The following is a 23003-nucleotide window of genomic DNA, read 5'->3' on the forward strand; positions in this document are numbered from 1 at the left end:
GAAGTAAAAACAAATCCAATAGTTTGCAATGGAATCCACCTTAAAGACATTAGCTTGTTCCACCTTAAATACGTAATTTCTCCAAATTCTTGGCCATGTGCTGATCCTCATTTCCTGTCCTTATTTTTTTCTTTTCTTTTCTTTTTTTTTTTCTTTTTTTCCCCTAGTTTGCTTCCCTCTGGAGTAATTCCAGTGCTCTGGAGCTGGAAAGCAGATGTGACTCTCAGACTTACAGAGGCACTTCTGACTTTTTTTTAACATTCCTATGGTTTTAATCCATTTTTTCCTTCATGTAATATAAACAGGGAGGATTTTAGAATCATGAAGGAACCAAATCACTGCACCTAATTCTGAAACCCTGTAGAAGCTAGAAGAAATGTTGGTGTCTGTCTTTATTTTGTCCCATGTACACTATGACTCTTTAAAAAAAAAAAAAAAAAGAAAAAAAACACATCAGGACCCCTGGGAAATGAAAGAAAGGCTCTGACCTGGGATCCTTCTTATTATGTGCAGATCTGCTTCCTGGTGTGCCCAAAGCTGGCATCAACATCCATCATTTAGATCTTACTTTGTATCTCTTTCTGTCACCTGGAGGTAGTCTCGTGGTGCCCAAGTGGACTTGACTGAAGGACAAAAAAGTAACGATATGCTAAGTAAGGCTTTTGTTATTTGCCTGTGTCTTCATTCTGTGGTTGTTCTGAGCCTCAGCGTATGTGAATGAAGTACAGCTGGGAGGTGTTAGCAGCACTGAAAAGAGGAGGAATCTAGGATGGGATTTGAAACGTTTCCAGTAGCTTGTGAATATAAATGAAGGAAGGATGCTTGTGTTTCAACTCTTAGATGTGAAATGAAGATCATTACTGGTCCAGGACTTCTCTGAAACTGATAAGGAGTTGCTTTAGTTCTTTCACCTATTAAATGGGGAGATACAGTAGTCTTCTAGGGTTGTGTGCAAAGAACTTTATGATTACCAAATTCAAGAATTAAAGTAAAAAAATTAAACCTATTTGACTTACATAAATAGTTTTTATTTGTGATGTTACAGAAATAAACTGGCAGTTGCTGGCGACTACTGCTCAGCATTAACTCCAGGTTGTATTGACTAACTCCAGGGAAGTAATAGCCTGCAAACAGCCTCCCTACTGAGGGTTTGTTGCCCAGAGTTATTAACTGTCCAGCTATTGCTGCTCTTATTCATTGGGAGAAACTCTGTGGGATCAGAGGTGTTTGAAGCAGTGGGGTTATACAGGCTGATCCAAATACATACAGTTGGCAGGAGAACTGACAAGCCAGAACAGAACCTGCCTGTGGCTGCCTTTCTGATCTTAAACATGTTAAGTCTCCCACAAACTAAGATGGATGTAAACTGTTTTTTCTTGCTGATTTTGCACAGTCAAGCTCTGTTGAAAGTAACCTTTGGAACTGGACTGCTCAGTGCATTGGCCACTGTGGCTTTCTCACAGATGAAGACCTTTACATCTACAGATCATGTCAATTTATAAAATGTCCTGTAAAAAAAACCCTTTCTTGATGCACAGAAAGCATTGGTCAGTAGCTCTGCAAAAGAACCATCAATTGCAAAAGGGAATAAAGCCAAAAGTCTTCCGGGCTGGAAAATGGCACTAAGAGATGCCTTGCCACAGCAGGAAACGCTAGCACATATTGAGGCCTTTCTTCTTTTTCGTTTTTGGCTTGGTTTGAGGCTTAGCAGAAAAACCTCAAAAAAGACAGGATTGAATAAATCCAAATTGCATCTTGACATAGTATCACACAGTGGATGCTGTGTATCTGTTTGAAACCAGATGAAGTCATTACCATTTTGATACTTCTTCCTTGTCTCCATGTGTCAAACAAAGCTCAGAGATGTTGGAATACTTTCCACCCACACCAGAATCTTTGGAAAAACTAGTCACTAAGCTACCTGAGCAGGGGAGATCCCATATCTTTGCTTCCCTGTGTGACAGAAGACAGGTATGTAGGGAGAAGCAGCATCTCTAGTATCCTGGCTCATCTGGGGGATTGGGGAGGAAAAGGCAGGATTTTGGACAGAAAGGTCCTTGTAGTCATTGCTGGAAGTACAGCAGTGATATTTGCTTTTGTACAGGAAGAGTAATGAAGTCTAAGCAATCAAATCTACACTGTATTTTCCTGTGCTCCCCACAAAGTCCCAGTGCCGTTCAAGTGTCTGGATATGGTGAGTGAGACCAGGATGTGACTTGATGCAGAAATCTCACCGCAAACCTCAGAATCCATGTATCATCATAACAAAGATGCTCACCTGCCAAGGAATGATTTACTCATATGCCACATGCCCTCGTTCCTTCCTCTGCTGTCTAATGAGGTTTCATTTTCATTAAAGAGCTTTAAAGTCCTACTGTTTTAACCTTTATATTTCCTGCAGATTTCCTGAGCACCAGGATTTTAATGGTGCCTGCTTTCCCACTTTCATTTCAAGCGCCTGCTTTGGGTATCTTGAGAGATTAAAGAGAGAAGGGTTTCAGTGACTCACTCTGTAGCAAGTTGGGATTTCATTAGGGAAAGCAGAGTTCATCCACGTGGTCCTCCCTGGAGTCTGATTGTAATCTGAAATCCCTGCTGAGGTGTTAGGAATGACAGGAGTTAGAAAAAACATCTTCCCCAAAGCCCAGTTGTGGAAGAATGACTTCAGTTTGAAGTGGAGCATGATCAGCTCAGTCTGGTGTTTCGGGAACACATACTGGATTCAGGTGTCTGTTCAGATTTCCCAGTTTATTTTTCCAAATAACCTCTAGCTTGTTCAGGAAAATGAGTCTCCATTGAAACCTTTTTCCCTTAGTCAAATTGTTACTTGATCTTGCAGCGCTAGAGGAAGCTATAGTAGTTTAAGGGTCCCATATTCTCCATAAGAGAAAGCTGGTCATACAGAACAGGGAGTTATGGAAGGAAGGGCAGTGTCCATTATAATTGCAAGGAGGGAGGCTTGCACAAGGGTCTTATAAACTGCAGGCATTGAGTCTCTCTACTGGGCTCTGTACACCCTTATTTTAGCCTTTTCCATTTTGAGTTGCTATTAGGAAGTATAAAAACTATTAAAATATTCTACTCACTACTTTGCTTTTTTGCTGTATGGGGAAACACTGAATTTACCTAGCCTTGTCAAACTGGTGAGAGCCTTCACCTTGTGAGTAACTGTATTTCTTGTCCACAGTCTCCTTCTTTAGTGTGATTAGTGGCTCTTAACTCCACAGTTCACTACTAGCTCAGCTAACTTTGACAGGTCCAATCAATATGTAATAAATTGAGACCACAAAAATCTTCTTTGAGAACTGCAAATTTTGTTTGTTGTTATCATCTGTCACTTTTGCTTTAGTTGTTCTACCTGAAATGAGTGAGAAGGCTGTGTTTGATGTGATGATGTTTCCTTTTATATCTGCAGGTATCTAGGCAAAGAGGGCTGGGCACCAGCTTCATATCTGAAGAAGGCTAAAGATGATCTTCCATCTAGAAAAAAGAACTTAACTGGACCAGTGGAAATCATAGGAAACATCATGGAGATCAGTAACCTGCTGAACAAGAAATCGTCCACTGACAAGGAAGCTCAAGTAGAAAATGAGACTGCAGAAACCCATATCACCAAGAAGGAAATAAGTTTACCCATCCTGTGCAATGACTCTAATGGCAATGCCATGATGACTTCAGACAAGCAGGTTTCCAGACTGGCCCAAGGATCCCCAGCCATAGCAAGGATAGCACCACAAAGAGCTCAAATAAGTAAGGCAGAAAAGTAGTCTGGGTTTTTATGGGCTTGCAGTGAATTTTATTCTCTATCTTTGAGGGCTGGCATTGCCTGTCAGCTGAGGTCCCACATGTTTTGGCCTTATAGCCAAGTCCACACAAGCAGACCTTTGCACTGTCTCTAGATCTATCTACAGGGACTCCAGAACAAGACCCTTCAATTGTAGCGATAAAATTTTGACTTCATTTTATACAAGAGCTGGATGGTGGCTCTTTAACTTACCCTGCATGTGTTTACTTTGTTATTTTTTTTCCCAGAGAAGACTTTTTTTTCCTTTTGAACACTCTAAAATGTGTTCCTACCCCAGAAATGCAGATGATGTGATGGTGTATTCAAGTCAAGGAAACAACCTGTGTCTTCTCTTGCATTTGTTCTGCTGTTGCCCTCAGGGCAAGTTGCTATAATGTTTTTACTACTTCATCTGCAGATTGCAGATGCTGACACTTGTCTGTGCAGGGAATGGCAAAATACTGTGGTAGAGGACAGTATGAGTGTTAATAATTTACTGGATGATTTTTACTGCTGGGGGGGAAACTAGGTATTAGGTCAGTTCTTTGCTGGCCAGTCTCCAATGGAACTGGTCAGTTCCAGCAGAAAATACAATCCACTACTTTCTGGCAGTGATTTCCTCTTAAATTTGCTGGCTTAGCTGAGATGAATAGCTAAGCTACCCTGGTATTTCTAATACACCCTCATAGTTTCCTATCTTGTTTCATAGAGATGCCTTAAATATTGCAAATACTGACTTCTAATATTCTCAAACTGTGTAATAGCAGAGAGCTGCTGGAAAATGTGCTTAGCAGTGCTTTCAAAGCTAAATAAACTCTCCTTTTTGCCCTTTCCTGCTCAGGTTCTCCAAATCTAAGAACAAGACCGCCCCCACGAAGAGAATCCAGTCTGGTTTGTATTGGTTTATGGTATATGTTAGCAGTAGGGTAGGTGTCTGGGCACTTTGTGAGACTTTCTGCATCTCTACAGGGTATGGGGGGCATCTGAGAGATCCCTTATTTGCATGCCTGTTCATTTAATTGTTTAAGTATTGAGCAGATCTCTGGACATCATAATGTTGACTGGGGATTTCTGTTATTCAAAATGCTGCCCCAAATAATCAGACCTGAAGGGAGAACTTGCTAAGGCTACTATGGTCTGTACATGAGCATTAAAGCTTGTTTGGCTGACTCAGAAGGTTTTAAGTTCCTCCTGGTGTCTTTGGCCCAGACTGAATTTTTTCTTGGCTTAAGCAAGTAGGAATGTATCCCCTCCTCCCATTGCTGCCATCTTTGAGGTGGCTAAGATGCACTCTTGTGTGTGTTTGAAGTGCTTGGAATCTTATGGAAGGATGTATGCTACAGGAATGAGACCTCCTATGATTGCTTATGCTCCAAGATGGAATTCTGGAAGTTTGTACCAATTGGAGATTAGAACTGTCACCTTCAGATAGGAGCGACTCAGTGTATTTGTATGGAAGTCATGCTCATAGCTTGTTTATCCAGGCAGTACGTAGTGTTTAATCTTTGCTGTACCCTTTCTGAGCAGTATGTGACTTGAAATTTTTCTGTGTCACCTGAAACACTTCCTAAACTAGATGAATAGCATATTAGTATTTTCTCCCTATTTTTCTTTGCGTTATTTTCAATTAGACTTTGTTTTGCTAAGACTACAACACTTAATCCCATGCTAAAAGTAATAGTGATATTATATGTGAAACTCTGAACATATCTGCTGTTTCCAATTATCTTCATTTAATCCAAACCATCCTATTATCTGAAGGCATCTTATTATGGCATGCTTCTGCTGTATTTCAGCATTTATAGTGCAGAAACATCCAATTATAACATTGTTAGACACGGTTCCTAAGGTGCAGAGATGCAGCCTCTGAGAAATGCTACATGCTGTGCGTGATGAAACGTCAGCTTTTAGTTACAGCAAGGGTATCTTAGAAATGGAGGAGCACCAGAACAAAGCACAGTATGCAGTTTGCCTTTCTTCCATTAATGTCTTAGGATTATTTTGTGTCTTTAGCAATCCAGTGTCTGTGGATGCTGTGACCTGTGGTCAAGAGATCCTGACACAACTGCAGTTCTTTCACAGAACCCTAAGCAGTGAAATGTAGAAACTGTGAAGCTTCACCATCATCTAGTTGTCCCGTAGATGAGCCCTATGCACTGAAAAGCTTTCAATATTGAAATTCTTAAAAGGAATCCTATTTATCACCTCAGAAATAATTGTAGCAAACTCTAAAATGTAACAGCTTAATGTAAAAGCTTTTAGAGGAGTTTAAAAAGGTTTTAGAGCAGTCTGCTATGCTGCCAGAATGGCTGTAAATAGCAGTGTCCCACTTCTCATAGAACCTTTATGAGGGTTGTGTTGGGACTGAATAGAAGTTCTGGGTCTGTTACAGGGAGGGAACTGGATTCTATAGTAGAGTCCTTCCCTTCTGCTAGCACTCTAGCTGAGCAAAGCTCCTCATAGGGGTCTATGATGTTATCCTTGTTTCTTGATACAATAGATGCCCATTAGCTCATATCACTGACTAATTCAGATTGTTTAAAAATCCAGCAGCAGATTAGGAGCAATAGTTTATTGGGATTACATTTAGTGATAGGCAGAATCTGTTAGCAGCCTGTTGCAATGCAATTTTCTGCAGCTATGGCAAGTAATCCAGAGCTGGGTCTTTCGGGGAAAAAAATCTCAGCATAAATGGGCTGCTGTTACTGTGAGTGGAATGGCAGCTCACACTTTATGGCCCATGAGTAAAATGTTTTACTATTCAGGTAAAGATTATCACAGTTTTAATAGCTGGTGAAAGTGGCATGAACAGTGCATATGTTGAACAGCTTCTCTCTTGTGGCCCGTATCAATTCATCAGCTTCTGCTCTGGAGAACTGGGAAGTTATAATTAGGAAGTAGCACAGGAAGAAGGAAGAGTTTTAGTGAATAAAGGCAATTATTTTTTCGTACTGCTGTTCAACTTGCTGTTTCTCTGGTTTAATTGAACAAAATGTCCTATTTACCATAGGGTTTTCAGTTACCCAAGCCACCAGAGCCACCCTCTGTGGAAGTGGAATATTACACCATTGCAGAGTTCCAGTCATGTATCTCTGACGGCATAAGCTTTCGTGGAGGACAAAAAGCAGAGGTGAGCCTTAGTGGAAACATTATATTTGGCTATTGCAGGGGACTGGATTGAAAGAGGAGGAGTTTCCCCAGCAGTTGGTTGAGATTTTGGTCCAAGTAACATGTTCCTTGTCACCTCTTAGGTTATAGAAAAGAATTCTGGTGGCTGGTGGTATGTGCAGATTGGAGAGAAGGAAGGATGGGCTCCAGCATCTTACATTGACAAGAGGAAGAAACCAAATTTAAACAGAAGAACCAGTACTTTAACCCGCCCAAAGGTTCCTCCCCCAGCACCTCCCAGTAAACCAAAAGATTCTGAAGAAGGAAAAACTCCTGGAGCAGTTTCTTCAGGAGATACCCAGGAATCTCCCCACAAGCTGAAATATGAAGAACCTGAGTATGATGTGCCAGCCTTTGGCTTTGACTCAGAGTGTGAAGTGAGTGAAAGTCATCATGAAGAGGGCGCTCCTGAAAAACGGCTATTTCAGCCCCTCAAACCCTCACCTGTATCATCACTTCAGAAAGCAAAGCTCAAAGTGGGAGAGTCTTCAGAAGAAGCTACTCATGAAGAAGAGACCATCTATGAGAACGAGGGATTCAGACGTTATGTGGAAGATGCTTTGTCCAATAAGGAATCCAGTGGAGATTCTGATTCTCAGAAAAGCTCCTCTCTGTCCTTGATCCAAAGGAATTCTCCATGTTCCAGCTCTCCTAAATCATCACTCGTGAAGCTCAAGACAGAGAAAAACATCCAGCCCGATCTTGGAAAATGTCACTATTCCAGGAGTGAGGAGACAAAACCAAGGTCAGCTTCAGACGTTGGCTTACGTAGCATGTCAAGAACGGGCATGAAGAAGGAGCCTGGGCAGAGTCCTTCCATTAGAGCAAAGCCAATTGTTAGGCCCAAACCCTTCCTGAACAAGGCAGACTCTCAGAGCCAAGAAAAGATGGATATTAGCACTTTAAGGCGTCAGTTGAGGCCAACTGGGCAGCTCAGAGGTGGACTTAAAGGTTCGAGAAGTGAAGAGTCTGCAAGCCCCCCACGCACAGCTTCTGAGAACCAAGATGACCCTGTTAGGAGAGGCTCAGCTGATCTCATCACAGCTCCTTCCCGTGGCATTTTCTGCTCCAGCCATACAGCCAAAACTGAGCAAGAAAATGATTCCAGATGTTTCTATGTGACCACTGACTCATACCAAAAGGTACAGGATTCTGAAATTTGCTTCCCAGCTGGAGTAGAAGTGGAAGTGCTGGAAAAGCAAGCCAGTGGATGGTGGTACCTGAAGTACGGAGACGCGGAAGGCTGGGCTCCTTCCCATTATTTGGCTCTCCCTGATAACCAGAGAGAATCCACATCAGCAGAGACTGATTCCTCGTTTGCCAGGAACAGGAAAAATGAAAACAAGTCAAACAGTTTAGAGAAGATAGAGAAGAGGGTTCAGGCTTTGAACACCATCAACCAGAGCAAACGTGCAACACCACCCATCCCAAGCAAACCTCCTGGTGTTTTTTCCAAAGCATCAGGGCCAGTTAAAATGAGGAATGGCGTGAGGCAGCTTGCTGTCCGTCCACAGTCAGTGTTTGTGTCTCCACCACCAAAGGATAACAACCTGTCATGCTCCTTGCGCAGAAATGAGTCTTTAACAGCTACAGACCAACTTAGGGCTGTCCGTCGGAATTCCTCCTTCAGCAATGCGTGGTCACAGCCTGGTGACACAAAGGGAAAGCAGCCTGAGCAGCTGGGTACACAGAGCTCTGAGACCACCTCCAACCTCCCTACGCAGAGGAATGGGATCCCTGTGTCCACAGTCAGGCCAAAACCCATTGAGAAATCCCAGTTTATCCACAACAATCTCAAGGACATCTATGTTTCCATTGCAGACTACGAAGGGGATGAGGAGACTGCGGGGTTTCAGGAAGGTGTCTGCATGGAGGTCCTCGAAAGGAACCCAAATGGCTGGTGGTACTGCCAGATCATGAATGGTGTGAAGCCATTCAAAGGCTGGGTGCCCTCAAATTATTTGGAAAAAAAGAACTAATATTGCAATATCTTTAACCTCCCTAATTTATACTGTTCCTGCTGTGTACATGTGGAAAAAAACAATTGCTACACAAAAAGATGTTTCCCTGTGCTCCAGTTTGTACAAAGGAGTCTATACTGAGGACAAATCTGCCGTGTTCTGGAGAGGTTTGTGGGGTTTTACATGTTGTAAGCAACTATGAGGAAGATGCAGCATAGTCAAATGCCTTTTTGTGAAGTTGTTAATAATCTTGTATGTGTAACAGGGTATGACATCCCATCCTTCCCATTATTGATAGGAAACCAAACGTGTGCCTTTTGTGAGAGAGAAATACACATGTATCTACTTGGGGAGTTCTGTGCCAAACTCTGTTTTACAGTCTTGGCTCCCTTTCTCCTCATTCTTGTCCATATGTGGAATACCCAAGAACTTTGAATGCTTTTCCACAGCTTACAGTGAGAAGCAAATGAAAGTTTCTGAAAGAGAGGGACTCTAATCCTTTGGAGATGCTCACTTTTTTTTTTACTATACTCAACAGTTGGTAGGTCCAGAGTTGGAGCCTCTTCACTGCTGCGAGATTTGGTCTCTGACTTCAGTGTTGTTACTGCTAACTCACCAGAAAAGGCAACCAAGTGGGGTGGGGGCTTTTTGTTTCCTTTTGTTCTGTCTTGTTCTTTGAGTTGGGATTTCAGGTGTTCTAGGGCAGTGATGCCTACTGGTGCTTGTAAAAACAAACCTACAGACCCTATGCTTAAGCATGTTGATTACTTTGTTGGCTCCATGTTTAGTTCTGTGCCTGACTCCTGCCAGGTGATCCTGGTTGCTTCTCTTCCCAGAGCTGGGTTTCTCAAAACTTGTCATAATATCAAAATGTACAAAAGTCCCTTAGGACACTGAAGACAAACCTGTCAAATGTGTTAATTCCTGTTTTGCCCTCTGGTCTGAACCCAAGGGTGCTGACTGCTGGCAGGGCCCACGAGGGTATTAGTGAGAAATATCTGTAAGCTTCTGCAACATCAGTGTTTACAGTGAGTGGGGAAAAAAAAGCCATCAAACTCAGTCTGTACATCCTAATTTGTATATTTTTGGGGAATTGTTTTGTTGTTTTGTTTTTGTCTTTTCTGTGCATTCTGGGTTTACTTTTTCTTTGTGTGTGTGTATGTGTGAGTGTGTCTGGTTTTACCAGAAGAGACTTAAAACTGAAGTAGGAGCCAAATATGTATTTCTGTTCCCACTTGAATCCAAAAAGTACGCTTGTACTGGAAAGTGTGCCTGGGCTTCTCAGGCTCAGAGATTTAATATCAAAGCAATTAGATCTACAGTGCATCTAATCAGGAAGCTGCCTCCTCTAGTTCCAGTTCTGTTTGCCTTAGTTAACTCATGCTTTGAAACGTGGCACACGGATGTGGGAAATAGGTGTCCATGGGAAAAGGCTAGGAATGTGGAGTTATTTTAGAGGTAGCCTCGTACTGTAAACTCAATTGACTGAATCCCTACTGTACTTAAGGAAGTTGTGTTTTTTCTTTTTTTATACAGCCTTGTTAATCACTCAAGATCAATATCTAGTTCCTTTAAGTAATAGGCAGCCTTGTAAATCTGTTTTAAGGGGAGGGGCAGACCATTTCACTACTGGTTTACACCAAAAATTACATGTGCTCTTTTTCCACCAGAGTTTCATACTGATTTGGCTCAGAAGTTAAAGGTTATAAAGGCTTCAAAATAACTGGGATCAGGGGGCTGAGTAAAATAGCACAAAAATATCATGTTACTGGGGATGTTTCACTGCCAAGAAAAAAAAAAAAGAAAAAAATTAGGCAATTTATATGTTGTTCTTGTCTCTTTTTTCTCAGTTTTTCCTTTTTTTCTTTTTTTTTGGGGGGGGAGGGTTTGTTGTTTTGGGGAGTTTATTAATTTCCATGGTATCATTGAGAGAGTTGCCTACAGCTGACGTGACTGATGTCCTTTTGGTAGCTGAAGCAACATCCAGGTGCCACAACTGGCTACAAACAGTGCTGTGGTTCGAGCAGCTCTCTGCATGGAAGTGGGGAGGGGAGGCTGTTTGTTTGGGATCCCTTTACATTGTGGTGGCAGGAGAAGGAGGTGTAACTGCACAACAGCTCGGTTCACAGTGTGCAGGGTCCTCTTTGTACCTTGATGTCTTATCGTATGACATACAAGCATATATCCAGTTAGCTACATCCTACTGGATGTGTATCTGAGACATTGTGGCCCTGTCTCCCATACTTCTCCCCATTTTTAGTTGTAGTAATATGGTAGCAGCCATAAAAGACTGCTGGAGCTGTTGTGAGATTATAATAGAAGTATTATATTCTTCTGCTGGACAGTATTAAATAGAGCAATACATAGAGTTATCTGCTAGATTGCAGTACTAATAGTAGTGACTTAGTGATTCATATTAATGTTATGATTTATTTTAACAATAATGATGCGGAAGTGGTTCATTATTTTGAATTAATGCACTTTAACAATAAAAGAAACCAAAATGGAAGCCAATGCAGAGAACTAAGTGCATTATTTAAAGGTGCAGTATATAATTATCATTTTCTTGAAGCACATATTTATTAAGAATTAACTTATTATTTAAAATATTCTAAAGTTTTGTTTAAAGACATTCCCACTAGGTCATCTCTTTGGGGGGATATAAAGCACAGCTCCCAGATCTTCTGCATTGAGCCACTGAATACTCTGAGTGCGGTGCGGCATGACATGAGCCCCTACCCAGGGAGAGGAGAGCAGCATGCAGACAGGAGAGCCTGGGCTTTGTACTTTCAAACAGCAGCTCAGTGCCCCATGGCTCAATTGCTCTTTATCCCATCTCAAAGGCTACATGGCCCTCTGAGGAGGGGCCAGAACCTGTAGATGGGCTGCAAAGCCACAGTCATGGCCTCCCTCTCCCTCTGTCCTCACCTGTACCAGCAAAAAGGATGGAGTGCAGATGACCTATTTGTTGCTAGAAATGAATGTGGGCCACCTGGCATGCTGGCTTCCAGCCTGGTGGGAAAGCTTCAGTTTGGGCTTCCCTTTACTTGGTGGCTGTTTGGCTGCTTGTGTTTAAAAGGGCACTTTGAAAGCAAATACCCCCAAATGCAGTTTTTCCCCCTCCCGTCTTACCATTGTCATAGCATCTCTCACTGATCTCTTTTTTTGATTCTTTCAACTGAGAGATATCAGGAAAATAATTTTTTCCATTGGCGAGCAGCTAATTTTGGTCAGTTCTACTGATACCTGAAATACTGAAATACCCTTCACACTGTTAACTGTGGAACAGAGGGAAAGGCCTTAAGCTACATCAGAAAAGCTGACTGCAGGGCAGGAAAATCTGGCAGGGTGCTCAGAGGACAGGGTAGTGCTAGAAATGTTTTAGCTCTTTTCTAAAAATGTTGATGTCGCCTCTTATTTACTAAATTTGTCAGAATTGACACTGGATCAAGAGCAATATTTAAATGTAATGTACACCTCAGTGAACACTCAATGCAGAAATCAATCGTACTGTTTAAATTTCTCTTTCTGGTTTATTCCTCAACCAGATTGTTAAGAGGAAGAGCTCTGCAGGGCTTGAGCAAAGCCATTTGCAGCTGAAGGGGGCCCTCCTCTGGGTGGAGAGGTGTCTGCTCTCACAGTCTTGCTCTCACCCACTCTCCGTGCTTTCCAAAGAGTCTTGAATTTGGACCAGCAGAGATTCCAAACTCCAACGCCAGAGAACAAAATTAAAGAATGTGAAAATTGTGTCTTGCTGTATACTGCAACTTTAATAATAATGAGCACTTCTGAGTTCGTTATTGAGGTTTATATAATGCCTGAAAAGTTTATTTGCTGGTTTCCCTTGTCTTCCCTTTCAAAACACTTTCTTATAACAGCAAGAGTCATGTGTTTTTGTTAGGAGTCCTTCCCCGTGGGAGGCAATCCCTATTCATTGTTTTAGCTGTCACACTGTGCAATGGGTGAGTGTAGTCATATGTACCAGTCCTTTGCAAGCCAAACTTTTCAAGATAAAAGGGTGATGGGCACGTGCCGGGATACTTAACTGATGTGTCAACAGGAAGTTTTTAACTCAATGTATACAATAATAGCAAATACACAACAATGACAGATTGAAATTGTCTTGCAGCTAGACTCTTCAAAATGGAATTTCACATCTGCATGGGTATAGCTAAAAAATGGATTTGGCCCTTGTGGATGCACACCCCAAAGACTCCTTCCATTATGATGCTATAAAGTTTGACGAAGGCATTATATAATTGTTTTCATCACTTTCAGATCTTAATGAATCATATTTTATTGTAATATATATTCATTGCTTTCCTCAGTTAAAAAGAAAGTTACTGCTTTTATCTTATATGAAAAACAAGGGAATTTGATAAAGCATTCATTATTTTCATATTACTAGTATTAACAGAATAGAACTAGTACTATTTAATTTTAGATCTTCATAGCTAGCTTGTTAATAACTCATATTTTCCTGTGTTGTATCCTACTATTTTTTCTATTTTTTTTCCCAAATACTTTTCATTCTTGAGAAAAAGCAAATCCAATGAGTGGATAAGTGCAATATTCATAGAATAAACAGGCCCCTCATCCAGGACTTGGAGTGGAACGTGCAGTGTGAAATGTTTGTAATTCTCTATTCATGCACTCTTAGGGGAAGGGGCCGCTGGATGAAAACAGGGCCTTTGGGTAGGTAGAGACTGACAGCTGGGGTGGTTTGGCTTGGGAATGGCTGCTTTTCACAAAAAAGTATCACCTGTTCATGAAAGTATGAGGATTACGCAGCATGTTGCCAGGATTATGGATAGAATGTGCATTAACACCCTTGTCAATACAGGACTTCTGAGCTATGCTTGAAACACTCTTTATGTCATCCATGCATGATACTGTCTTCTGGTGTGCCTCTGCTGGTTACGTCCTCTGTTGCGCTTCAGAATTAACGATTACTTCAGAAGGGAAAATAATTCTGCTGGTGCAGTCCCGAATTTTGATACTGTATTGTGACTTGTATTTATTGCAAGAGCTATGGAAATATTTTTACAGGTTCTTATTTCTTTTCTTTCCTTATTGTTAACTTAAGAAAAAAAAAAGTCCCCATTTTATCTGGGTTAATTCTCACCTGCAGAATTTCACAGATGATTTGGATATTGATTTCATATGACTTGGCTTGCAAAGGTGGATCTCTTAGGCTGTAAATAAAGTTGGGCAGAAACTTCACTCTTCAAAAGAGGTTTTGTCTTAAATTCTATTTGAATGGAAGGAGACCTTCAAAAATAATGTGACTTTCCAGGTAGCAGCAAAATCTACTACCTTTGAAAAACTGGACTGTTTGTGTAAAGTGCAAGAGAAATGTGAAAGCCAGAGCACTTGATTCTCTGAGCTCTGGGAAGTACATCTCCTGTGGCTCTAGTTCCTGTCTCTGGAGCAGGAGTGTACCTCAGTTTTCTGCTTAGTTTTTGTCCTGCTGTTCTCAAGTTTGTCAAAAAACCTTAATATTACCAGAGATGTTTGCATTCAAACAGGAAAATGGAATTCTGCAGCGGTACTGAAATAGTATCAATCACATGATTTTGGAAAACCTCTCTTACTTTACAAAGTAGTAATCTGGTTTTGCGGAGCCAACTTAATTCTTTCACGTGCTCTTGTCTAAATTGGCAAGAAGCCCACGAGCATCAGCATCTTACACTGACAGAAGACCCTTGTGGGTGCTCAGCATGGACCGTTCTCAGCAAAAGCAAGCTCTGTGCACTCTTCCTACACCTCCGAGGGGTGCACAGGACTGCTGAGCCTTGGTGCTGTCCTGCCATGGATCCACTGTGCTGCAGATTTTGCAGCTTTTTTTAAACCAGCTGGAGCTTTGCTGCTATTTGCTGGTGGTTTCCCATCACCAGCAACTCCTTCTCTGTCAACTTCAGATGCTATTTAGCCACGCATCAAGGTGCTGTGTACCAGTGCAGTGTTTGATAGCTGCCAACAGTACCGACATGATGGGCTGAGAGCATGTGTTTGTCTAAGTTATTTTATTTCCATTTGCTTTTAGTTGCTTGCTAGAAGCAGGGACCACCAATGCAATGATGCATGGGGACTGTGTCTGCACACTTGAACTGTTTGATGACCTCTGCTAGTGCTGCCCAGTGCTTGTGTTTCTCTTTTCTCCCTCTGTGCCGCTCAGTAGTCATGTCTGTTGTGTGTGTCTGTAATTTTCAAATAAAGTACTGTATGTAAGGCCAGATCCAGAAGCCCCCAGTCAGCTGACTTGGGGTTGGGATGTAGGTTGCTGTTGCTGCTTTTCCTCCTCCATCTTAGACCCAACTTGGAGCAAAGCACAGATGTCTGTAAAGAGTCACCCATACATTTACTTTGGGGTGTCAGTTCTGTGGGGTGTGCATGCATTGCCAAGAGTGGAGCGAGGAGATCTTTTTTCTTGGGTGCCCTCACATCAGGGACTCTGCAGCAATTCCTGGAGCAAAAGCTGCACCGCACTGCATGCAGGCATGGTAGGCATAGGCAGAACAAATTAGTTTCTCCCATTTTATATTGTCAGGGCTGGGCTGGTCCCATCAAAAGTGTTATTCATTTGTTCTTGCATCAAGGTAGCATTGATTTTTAGTCGGAGAGTGCAATTTTGTTTTGTGTTTGGGTTTTTTTATAAATAAATTTGGTTTAAAGCTTCACACTGGCGTTTTACAGACCTGTTCTTATCAGTATAAGCCACTACTGTCCTGAGTTGAGACTCCTGTTTGTTACTAAATGAAAATTATGGAATTATGTTGATAATTTGGAAAGAAATCAGAAAATAAATTAAAGGTAACTATATTGGCAGGGGAGAGATAGATAAAATATGAGGAAAAACGTTTCCAATAAGGCCATAAATTATTTGGTCTGACACTGCAGGTGCTTTCTCTGTATAGATAGTTTAAATATATCACTGCTCTGTGTTATGATTTTTCATTATTGAGAAAAGTTGAGTTTTTTCACTCCGTAACATACTATGACAATCTGTATTCTGAAGCCACTGATCCACCAAAAAAAGACAAACATGGGTTACGTGCTTGTTGTAGTTGAGGCATTTTCTGTGTTTGGGAGTTTCGTATACCAAGGTTCAGCTGGTGGAGTGGGCAAGTGGTCTAAACCTGTCCACGCTGGCTGTCTGTGAAACATCCCTGTGCTAGTGGTGCTTCTCGAAAAATGTTGGGTTTAGTGACCTTACCCTGGTGCTCAGGGTCATTTGGTTACAATTGTACCTGTCTTTCATGGTCCCTGTTAGGTGGAGGACAAAAAGAGATGGGAGGGAGAATCACTTGGCACTGTAAAAGAATTTTAACAATATAACATCTAATATTTAGATAAATATTTCAGGCTTCTCTAGATATTCCCCATGAGAGCTGTTATTGACTCTGTATTTGATGACTGAAAGGTAAGCAAGATGGCAGCTTTCTCTGTGCAAACAGTTCTTTTGTGGTTTGAGAAGTTGTTCTTGAACTGATTCTGGGTCACCAGGGAAGAAGTAAAAATAAACAAAATCCCATCATCACCCTTGGGTTTTAGAGTGGGGGGACATCAAATTCTGTTCTGACTCTGGGTCCCCCAGAGCATGCAGATTTGGTTTGTTTCTGTCCCCTAGAAGTAGAAGAGAAGAGAATAGTGCAGTCACTGGAGCTTAGCCTGGAGCAATTAGTAAACTGGAACAAATAAAAAAAGAACATAAGAATAAACCTTTTTAAAAATAAAGTATTTCAATGATTAGCTGACTTAACTATTTCCTGTCTTGAATTTTCAGGGAGGAGGGGAAGTTGTAATTGTTTCCAGTCTCTAGGAGAAATTTTTCTGCGTCATGATGAATAGGCTTGCTGAAAAGACTTGCTCATTACTCGTGATGAGTTCAAACCTGGAATATTGCAAAAGCAAAGTGTGCGTAGCATTACAATGACTTTTTTGTACTGAGGGTCCAAAGTGAGTATTGCAAGATCAGTAGTGTACAGAGTAAGTGCATTTCTGCTGTCTGGCTAACTTGCACATGACATCAGTGCTTGATCCATTATTGCAGACTTAATTGCAGACACTCGTTACTCTGCTAACAGTGTTTGGGGAGAATCATGCAGATGAGCCTCCTCAGTTAAGACTCATTATCAAATTTATGTCAGGAGGAAGTCTTGGGAGCCTAAACCTGTTGTTGAATGAAGGCTGAAATCTGTTTGAGCCATTGTGCTCCCCTCCATTAGCAGAGCAATTGCACATGTCTGGTCTGGAAATTCCTACAGGGTTTGCTGTCCCAAAGTTGTAGTTGACCAAAAAGAAATATGGATCTAGGCCTGGTCTAAGTGAAGTTTTGCAGTGGGTTTCTTGGGTGGTTGATGTTATTGATGTGACCTTGAATATTAGATGCTGTTGTCATTTCTGTGTTGGTGTAGAGCTCCATCTTTTAGTGGTTAGGTGGTGGGAATGTACCTGGTGGGAGCTTGGGATTTTGGGAGAGTATGTCGGTGACCAGAGATAGAGAAATGTGTGGCTGGTCTTAGTTGTGTGTAGTCAAGTTGGTGATACTTTTTTTGTCTTTTTTGTTTGTTTGTTTTTAATATAGGAACCATTTTGTGTGTTCTGCTTGGGAAAAGGTGTAGAAGTTGGTGTGGTTTCTGTTGCAGTAAATATGAGATGGAATAGCTGAGACTTTTTTTTTTCTTTTTTTAAGAGAGTTTATGGGCGGGAGACCATTTAGTTTGTTTTGGGTTGCGAGTTAAGCCAAGAGAGGAAGAAAATGAGTCTGAGGAAACCCTTTTTTGTGGCAACAGCTTTGGACCATATTTTCTTATGGCCTTTGATCCACTGAAGGTAGTAGAGTGAATATTGTTCCTTGTGTGATGTTAGAGCTTTTGGTCATGAATTAATTCTTTAGAGAGCTGACAGGTATTTTGACATTCACAGAACATCCTATAGCAAATATGAGCTAGAGACAGGAATAATAACTGTAGTCTCATGCATTGTCCAGTTCTTGTTTAGTGAACTCAAAATGGTGACCAGTTGGATAAAACTGTTTGTACAATGAACAGCTCCTGCAAGGGTCCAGATGTGCTTGGGTCTCTGAGAGTCTTTCCTAGGAAAAGAAATCATGTGCGTGATAAAAGGATTTTGCCTTTCTCAGTCATCCCAGTAAAATTGAAATCCAGGAAAATGACACTTTTTTGCACTTAACAATATCTTTTGCCGTTGATGTTGAGAGTTATTGTTAATGAGGGATTAGATGCCCCAATCTGCCTGATCTGGCATAAGACAGAAGATCTTTTTGAGACCAGTCCCTGAGTCTGTGTGTAAATGGTAGATTTGATGCAAATTAGGGTACTAGATAAAAAACATGAGCAACTTTTCTATAGGCTAACACAAAATGTGTATCAGTGGGGAAAACACAGCTCTCCCTTTTGCCAAGTAACCCTGTAGAAATGTCCCTCAGGCTTTAGCACTAATCAACTGTGAACATTTGAGAATTCAGCTGATACATATTGTATTGGGGGCCTGGTTCTGTGGCTGGGACATCAGTAATGTGTCTTTGTCTCAGCAAGAATTACTGAAATCACCTTAACACAATGTTTCCATTTGCTCTGGATATGACAGTAGTGGGGGGGGAAGCTGTTGTGCAAAGCATTATCTCCCCCTTAATGCAGATTTGCAGACTTTACTTGACTGTAGTGCCCAGTCCAGAACTGTTTTCAGAGCTGTCCTCATTGGTTATGTCGTAAGATCAGCTTGTCTCCTTATGCCAAAGGCATGGGTAGATGGGTCAGGATGTTGGTGCCCTGTGAGGGACAGGGACTGCACACAGAGGGAGCTGCTGCCCTCCTCTCTGAGCCATGCCCAAGTGCTTGCTCAGAGAACTGCAAAGCAATGTAAAGCAATTAAGGTTTGGGATTTTTCCCTAGGTGTTCTGAAGCAGTGAAGTGAAAACAAATGTTTGTTTGGGGAATTTTAATCGTGTGTCTGTAAAGGTAAAAACTCTGTATGGATCTCTCAGCAGGGAATGAGAAACACCAATTGTCCTGGGAAATTGAACTTGTGAAGATGCAGAGCAAAAACTTCAGATTACTGTGCCTAAAAGTAGATCTCAGCATCTCTCTTTAGGCATTTATTAGAACTGGTGTTATCTTGGAATTGAGCAGCATTTAATAATGGCTAATTGAGACTGCTCAAAAACTCCTGCAGGAAAGGAAAAGACAGTTTGAGTTCTGGACACCTGTAGAAGAGGGAGTTGCAATAAATGTAAAATACTACCGGGTGCTTTATGAACTTAATTTCTCTCCTGGGATTGTCACAGATCCTTGTGACTGTATCTTGGCCTACACTAGCGCTGTGGCACAGCAGTTGGTCAGTGACACCTCTCTGCAAAAACTCATAACGATGCATCTGTGATAGGCATGTGTGCATTGGAAAAGATGAGCCTAAAAAGGCCTTGGAGTAAATGACACTTGATTAAAAAAACCCTCCTGATTTACATGTTCCAGATATGCTGAAATAACTTGCACTGAAGCAATTTCAGCCACTTCCAGGCATCTGCCATCATGCACTCTGGCAGCACACAGGTGCTGCAGTCTGCCAGGTAGTGGATGGTGGCAAGTGCTAGTGGAAAGGGAAATTCAGGATGCACACTGTCACTGCCCTTCCTGTTTGTCATCCACGCGTGAAGTCAGAGCTCTGCTGGGCCAAAGCAGGATCAGACCCTTGGCACAGTGTTTGCCATGACCCACAGGGCTCTGCCAAGCATCTGAGGATGCTCCTCTCTCCATGTGTGCAGGACCCTGGAGGGTTGTGAGGGACTGCCAGAGCTTGAGGGCTGTTTTCTCAGAGTTATTACAAGTTCTTGCAATGTGAACCTCTAATGTTTTCAAAGACTCAGGCAGAGAAAGGACTTACTAAACAAACGTACCTGTCATCTCCCAGTTCATTGATTGCTTGGACCAAAGGTGGTGCTAAATCTAATCTTTGTCTGTAATATTTATATTTTGTTGGATTTTTTTTTTTAAGTGTTTGATAAAACAGATGCAGTGTCCTTCTTACATGAGAAATTTAGTCCCAGCTTGGGACATGGCAAAACTCACTGGACCTTCAGGGTCCAGGATAGTTGCCTGTTAACATTTGAGCAGGCTTGCAGTGTTCAGGGGGGAAAAGGGTACTCTATCTTCAAATGCTTGCAGACTGTAAGAATTGACTTGTGATTTGTTTGTTTGTTGGTATTTTGTTTACATTGCCTCTTACACCCTAAGGAAAAATAAATTTTTGACCTTTTTAATTGTGATCCAGTTGGTTTGTTTTGTTGTTTTGGGGTTTATTTTTCTGATTTTTTCAGCACTGTTTTGATTCCGCTTGTGTTTGTCAAACCACTGAATTTATCTTTCCCAGAATACCTTACAACTTGTGTGTTCATGCAATTGCAAATTTCAGCTTAGGCTAAGTGGATAATGGAGTTTGTCTTGTTCCCAGGCTCTGAGTTGTTACTGTATGCTGTATTTTTGTCTCTTTTCTATTTTACAAAGTTTATGCACTGGTCACATCAGCCCTCAAACATGAAGAACGTTTGTCTCTGTTGAGCAAGTTTGTAAGGTATTCGGTCAGGGGTTTTTTTGGGTTTTTTTTGGAGAAGGTTATGGCATCAGATCCAAAATAAGAAGAAAAGCATACTTTTACAAAAGTGGTGCTTTGGTTCTGTGATAAATGGGTTGCTCTGCAAAATGGGATGAGCTTCTGTGTTCAGGCTGCAGAGCAAATGATGCTTGAACAGGGGATAGTAAGGTGTGATCCTGCAAGTTTGCTGACTCCTCTTACCCAGCTTTGAAGGTCGGAGGCCCAAATAGCTCAATAACTAGAAGTTCTTTCCAGTGCAAAGCTGCAGATGGATAAAACTAGTAATGGATCCCCTCTCCATATGTAGGATGTCTCTTGGGGAGGCTGAAGGCAGTGGATTAGGGGTTGTAATGAAGGGAGGATGGTTATAACAAGGGATGTAATAGTAGAGAAGAAGGAAGGTTCTTTTCTAGCACTTCAGTTCCCAACTTGATTGTAGGAGATGTTTCTCCATGCTGGCATGTAGGTGGGTGCTGCACATGAAGTCCTGTTCAGGCACCCCAGCTCTCTGAAGGATGCCAGAAATTAGATTTGATGCAGCACACAGTCATGGGTATTTTAAGGCACAAACTTAGTGGCAAGTGTGCCTGGGAACTGTGCCCTCTCTTGCCCTTGTGCCAAGTGAGCCAGCCAGCTTGGGGTGGAAAGGGTTTTTCTGGGCTGGTGCAATCACCATCTACTAATGTATTCCCTTGTGCACTGTAACTCACTGTTAATTGCTCCCCTCTTGCCTATTTTTCTCTGAGAGCTCCTGCCAGAGTTGTGCTGCACTGAAGACTAAATTTTTCTGGTCCTACTTACATATATTTGTAGTGTTTGTGAAAAGAAGTAAATCGATCTCAGAAGGAGTTGTGTGCCGGGCCGGGCACTGAGCACCAGGTGGCGATGCTGGACCAGCGCTGCAGCTCCTGGACCACTTTCGGAGCATCCTCCCTCATGTTCCTCCACCTCCTCCTCGCCCCTCCATGGGCTCGGAGCCCTCGGGCTGTGCCGCAGCCGGGATAGCCCGGGGATGGCCCTGCCTGAGGCAGCAGTCGGGCTGCAGTGCTGAGGATACCCTGTCACTGGGGAAGGTCAGTGCTGCACCATAGTTGGGTCTTGGTGGAGAATAGTTTGGGAGCAGTGGTGAAATTGCAGCTCTGGTTTGGATTTGGTGAGGTGACAATGATGGCCTGGGGAGGCAGGGCAGGGCAGGGCAGGGTGACTCCAGCGATGCTCAGCAGATGAGGATGCAGAGCTCACTGGGGCTGTTGCACGTAGCAACTGCAGGAGGGAATGCACAGACTGAGGCTGTGAGAGAAGAAACGTGGGGGACCTGCCATGGTCCTTCTTGCTGATGCTAGGGGACGGCAAGATTTGAGTTTGACTCAGAGTTCACTTGTTGTAATCTCTGGCAGTGTTTGGGTGCAGCATGTCTGGCAGGTCAGTGCCCCCAGTTTCTGTGTTGTGTAAGTCTGTCCCTTGCTCCTGAGGGGATGAGAAGCCTTTCCAGACCCACTAGAGGTCCTCCTGTCCTCGGCAAAGCAAGAGCTGGGAACAGCTCTTGGACGGCAGCACATGTATACGCAGTCTTGCAGCTAGGATCTCCTCAGGCTGGTGTTAGAGAAAGCTGGGTTGTAGAAGTGGTTTTGCTCTACCCAGCCTGGAATGTTTTAGGCCACTGGATATATTAGATAGGAGTGGTTTCAGCTGGAGAGGCTGAGGACACCTCTCCTGGGATGTCTCTATCCCTTGGCAGACGGAGCACCCACACTGAGGGAGAAGATGCCAACTCAGGTACATCCTGTGACAAGACAGTGATCCATCTAGTCTCTCATCTGCTGAATAGAGAAACAAAAGGATGAGGGGGAAAATGGCTCAAATGGCTGTGTTGTAGGTGTGTTCCTGAGAAGATAGCTGCAGTAGAGGAGCTACTGGATTTTGAGGGAACTGGCGTCACCTTTGGAGAATCCAAATTCCCTTTGGGTCCTTGTGTCCCTTGCTACATGCTCAGGAAACATCTGCATCTTAGCATCTGCCCTGGCCAGACCACAGATTGTCAGTGAGCCTTCTCAACATGTTCAGGGTTGGGATGCTACTGATCTGCCTCATTTTCAGCCATCTTACCTGACTCCTATTAGGCTGAGCATGTCCTGGCTTTCCTCTCAACATGCTTTTTCTTGTGTTGGTGGAGGGTGGATTTTTTGTTTGTGGGGTTTTTTTGTTTGTTTGTTTGTTTTGTTTTGGTTTTTTTTTTGTTACAGGCGCTCAGGAGAGACTGTAAACAAGGCAGTGGGAGTGGAGAAGCTGTGGCTTCTCTCTGAGAAGGTTATGAAGAGGCTCAGGAGCGTGGGGCTTAAGTTTTCAGGAATGCTGTTAGCCCTCACTTCTACTTCTGTGGCTTCCTTTATTCCTTACATTTGTATGGTGTCCGTCAAGGGGATATTCATTACCCATCTTCCAATGCCCTCTCATCTTCAAGCAATAAGGGAAAGCCT

The 23003-nt window shown here is 42.4% G+C and overlaps 1 protein-coding gene across 5 annotated transcripts in view; it reads left to right on the forward strand.

Annotated features, from left to right (window-relative positions):
* Nucleotides 1-20200, forward strand: part of SH3PXD2A (SH3 and PX domains 2A) — a 257272-nt gene extending 237072 nt beyond the window's left edge. For all 5 annotated transcript variants that reach the window (XM_050335381.1, XM_050335398.1, XM_050335388.1 and 2 more), the window contains 4 exons: nucleotides 3416-3750; nucleotides 4626-4675; nucleotides 6795-6914; nucleotides 7036-20200. In XM_050335381.1, coding sequence (XP_050191338.1) covers nucleotides 3416-3750; nucleotides 4626-4675; nucleotides 6795-6914; nucleotides 7036-8931 — 2401 coding nt within the window. In that variant the 3' untranslated portion in view covers nucleotides 8932-20200. The remainder of the gene's footprint in view (nucleotides 1-3415; nucleotides 3751-4625; nucleotides 4676-6794; nucleotides 6915-7035) is intronic.
* Nucleotides 20201-23003: the final 2803 nt, after the last annotated feature.

This window comes from Myiozetetes cayanensis, unplaced genomic scaffold (assembly GCF_022539395.1).
Source record: "Myiozetetes cayanensis isolate MyiCay16 unplaced genomic scaffold, myiCay2020 scf10, whole genome shotgun sequence".
NCBI lineage: Eukaryota > Metazoa > Chordata > Aves > Passeriformes > Tyrannidae > Myiozetetes > Myiozetetes cayanensis.